At 42.1% G+C, this 2,490-nt stretch overlaps 1 protein-coding gene across 1 annotated transcript; it reads left to right on the forward strand.

The window, feature by feature from the left end:
* Positions 1 to 894: 894 nt before the first annotated feature.
* Positions 895 to 1,561, forward strand: LOC104960265 (26S protease regulatory subunit 6B-like; the record flags this gene model as incomplete). Its single annotated transcript, XM_010788250.1, has 3 exons — positions 895 to 1,086; positions 1,257 to 1,366; positions 1,451 to 1,561. Coding segments are annotated over 3 exons (413 nt in total), but the record flags the coding sequence as incomplete, so codon positions are not given.
* Positions 1,562 to 2,490: the final 929 nt, after the last annotated feature.

The following is a 2,490-nucleotide window of genomic DNA, read 5'->3' on the forward strand; positions in this document are numbered from 1 at the left end:
GTCAACTAGTTTGTTTTGACCATTAAATGTGTTATGACTCAAGAGGCCACAACAAAGAGGAGACTCACCATATCAACGGTTAATAAAATATGTTGATTAAAGTGGACCTATCATGCTATATGTGAATAACATAGTGTAGGACCATACCTATATAAGGCATATTTATACTTTTTATTTTTCAAAATATCAAACAGATCATGCATTTTAGCCATTCCTCATTTCGCTCAATTTAACACTGTCTTTGCATGGGCTGATTCTGTGAGAACAGCACCATCTACAGGCCTGGCATATGTACTACAGCGTCTCCAGCGCTTTCCAACGGCAATGTCCGTGGCTGTCTCCTCCTGATTGGTGGAGTTGACCCAATAGCCGTAGCGCCACTTCTGTGACGTCATAGAAGTGTTCAAATCTGGATCAGTCTGTATCAGATCCGTTGCAGCCCCTTTTTAAGAGATTTGGGTTTGGAGGAAAATAGAGAGGGTTGTGTTTTCTGACACTTGGTGAGTTCCCTGGAACACCGGGGACACATATTCATGTATAAAAGAGGTACAAAAGTGCATTTTGCATGAGGTCACCTTTAAGCTTGAGGTCACGGCGGTATTTTCTGCACTGAAGAGCAATTCAATTATTACTGTCATTACGTTTCTGAAAGATGAACAACAACAAAAAAGATTGTATGCATAGAAAACAAACAAATAATGACAGTGAAAATAAATAAAGAGAAAAAGCAGACACTGACGTAGAATGAAATGATGAAGGATTCGTCCATGCTGTATATTTGAATGCTTTATCATGTTAGGCTTTCTGAGCCTTGAGAGAGAACCTAGAGGAGATGTACTGTGTTGTCAAATTTAAATTATTTAGTGTGAAGTACACGTTTAAATGTGTAATGAGTTCTGTTTGTTCTCATTTTATATATCATATTTGTTCTTCCCTCAGGGTCCAACTACTATGTGCGCATCCTGAGCACCATCGACAGAGAGCTGCTGAAGCCCAACGCCTCAGTGGCTCTACACAAGCACAGCAACGCCCTGGTGGATGTGCTCCCCCCCGAGGCTGACAGCAGCATCATGATGCTGACGTCAGGTAAAACACTCACTGCCACTCTCTCCAAGATGTCATCATTCTTACTTTTAAGCAGATACATTATCATTTTCAGCCAAGCAAGAATTCAGGGATTTGACTGATATTTTGTATGAAGTTGATTGTTCGAATAGCAAAGCCAACTCTCCTTTTTGCTGTGTTTCTGCTCCCAGACCAAAAGCCAGATGTGATGTATGCTGACATTGGTGGTATGGATATTCAGAAGCAGGAAGTCCGAGAAGCTGTAGAGCTGCCACTCACACACTTTGAGCTCTACAAACAGGTCAGATATTCAAGAAATGTTACACGTAACACCAACTAGCATGGATTTTGCTCTTAATAATAACAACTGTTTTTCCTTTCTCAGATTGGCATTGACCCACCCAGGGGTGTCCTTATGTACGGACCTCCGGGATGTGGTAAGACCATGTTGGCCAAGGCTGTGGCACATCACACTACAGGTAAGCCCTCCACTTGAGACCTGTTTGCTTTCATGTACCAACAAATCTTAGTAAACAGATTAGTACTGACTTTAAAGAGCCTGTGACACGACAGCCTCCCAACAACTGTTGTGCAATGAAATATTGGGCTACTAGTAATCTCGAAGCGTCAGTTTAAAAAAGAAGGTGCGATACCGTTCCGATAAATATCAATAATTTCGAACATCGCGGGGAAATTCCTTCGACTCATTTTGAGGTTTTGGGGGAAGCCGGAAGTGACGTCAATGCGGGAACGCTTCACTGTGCGGCGAGAGAACCAAACACGGACAAAGTGTGTTGTCATGCGTAGAAATGGTGAATTACTGAGTTTAGGCACGTTAATAACGTTTTAATGAAGTTGACTACAGTATATTCATATTTGTCAGTGCTTTCATGTCAATTCGGCGAACATAAACATGAATGATCGTGGTGAAGATGATTCAATTAAGATCGGTAGTGAGAGCTGCTGAATTTCCTCCCGTAGGATGTGGTATAAAAACAAATCGATTATTTTTGTAATTTTAAACTCAAGTGGATGAAACTACATTTATTAGTGCTTTCATGTCAATTCGGCGAACATATGATACATTAAATGATCGTGAGGAAGATGATTTAAAAATCGTTTGTTTGAGCCGGTCTGCATTTCCTGATGAGAAAACAAACCGATGCTTTTTGTAGTTGTAGTACACCAACATGGATTAAACGTGTGGTTTCTTTACCACAATGTTGGGGAATTAATGGATAAAATGCACGGATTATTATTATTATTATTCCCACTCCGATCGGGACACTAGGTCTACCGTTTCCCCGCAGCGAGGCTCCCCCCGTTGACCGTTTACGTGGGCTGGGCTGGGTGCAGTGGCGGACTGGCCCGATGGGCCGGTACCGAAGTGGGCCGGTCGGATAAGTCACTAGCACATCCCCCACT

This window comes from Notothenia coriiceps, unplaced genomic scaffold (assembly GCF_000735185.1).
Source record: "Notothenia coriiceps isolate Sejong01 unplaced genomic scaffold, NC01 NC01_scaffold00001333, whole genome shotgun sequence".
Taxonomy (NCBI): domain Eukaryota; kingdom Metazoa; phylum Chordata; class Actinopteri; order Perciformes; family Nototheniidae; genus Notothenia; species Notothenia coriiceps.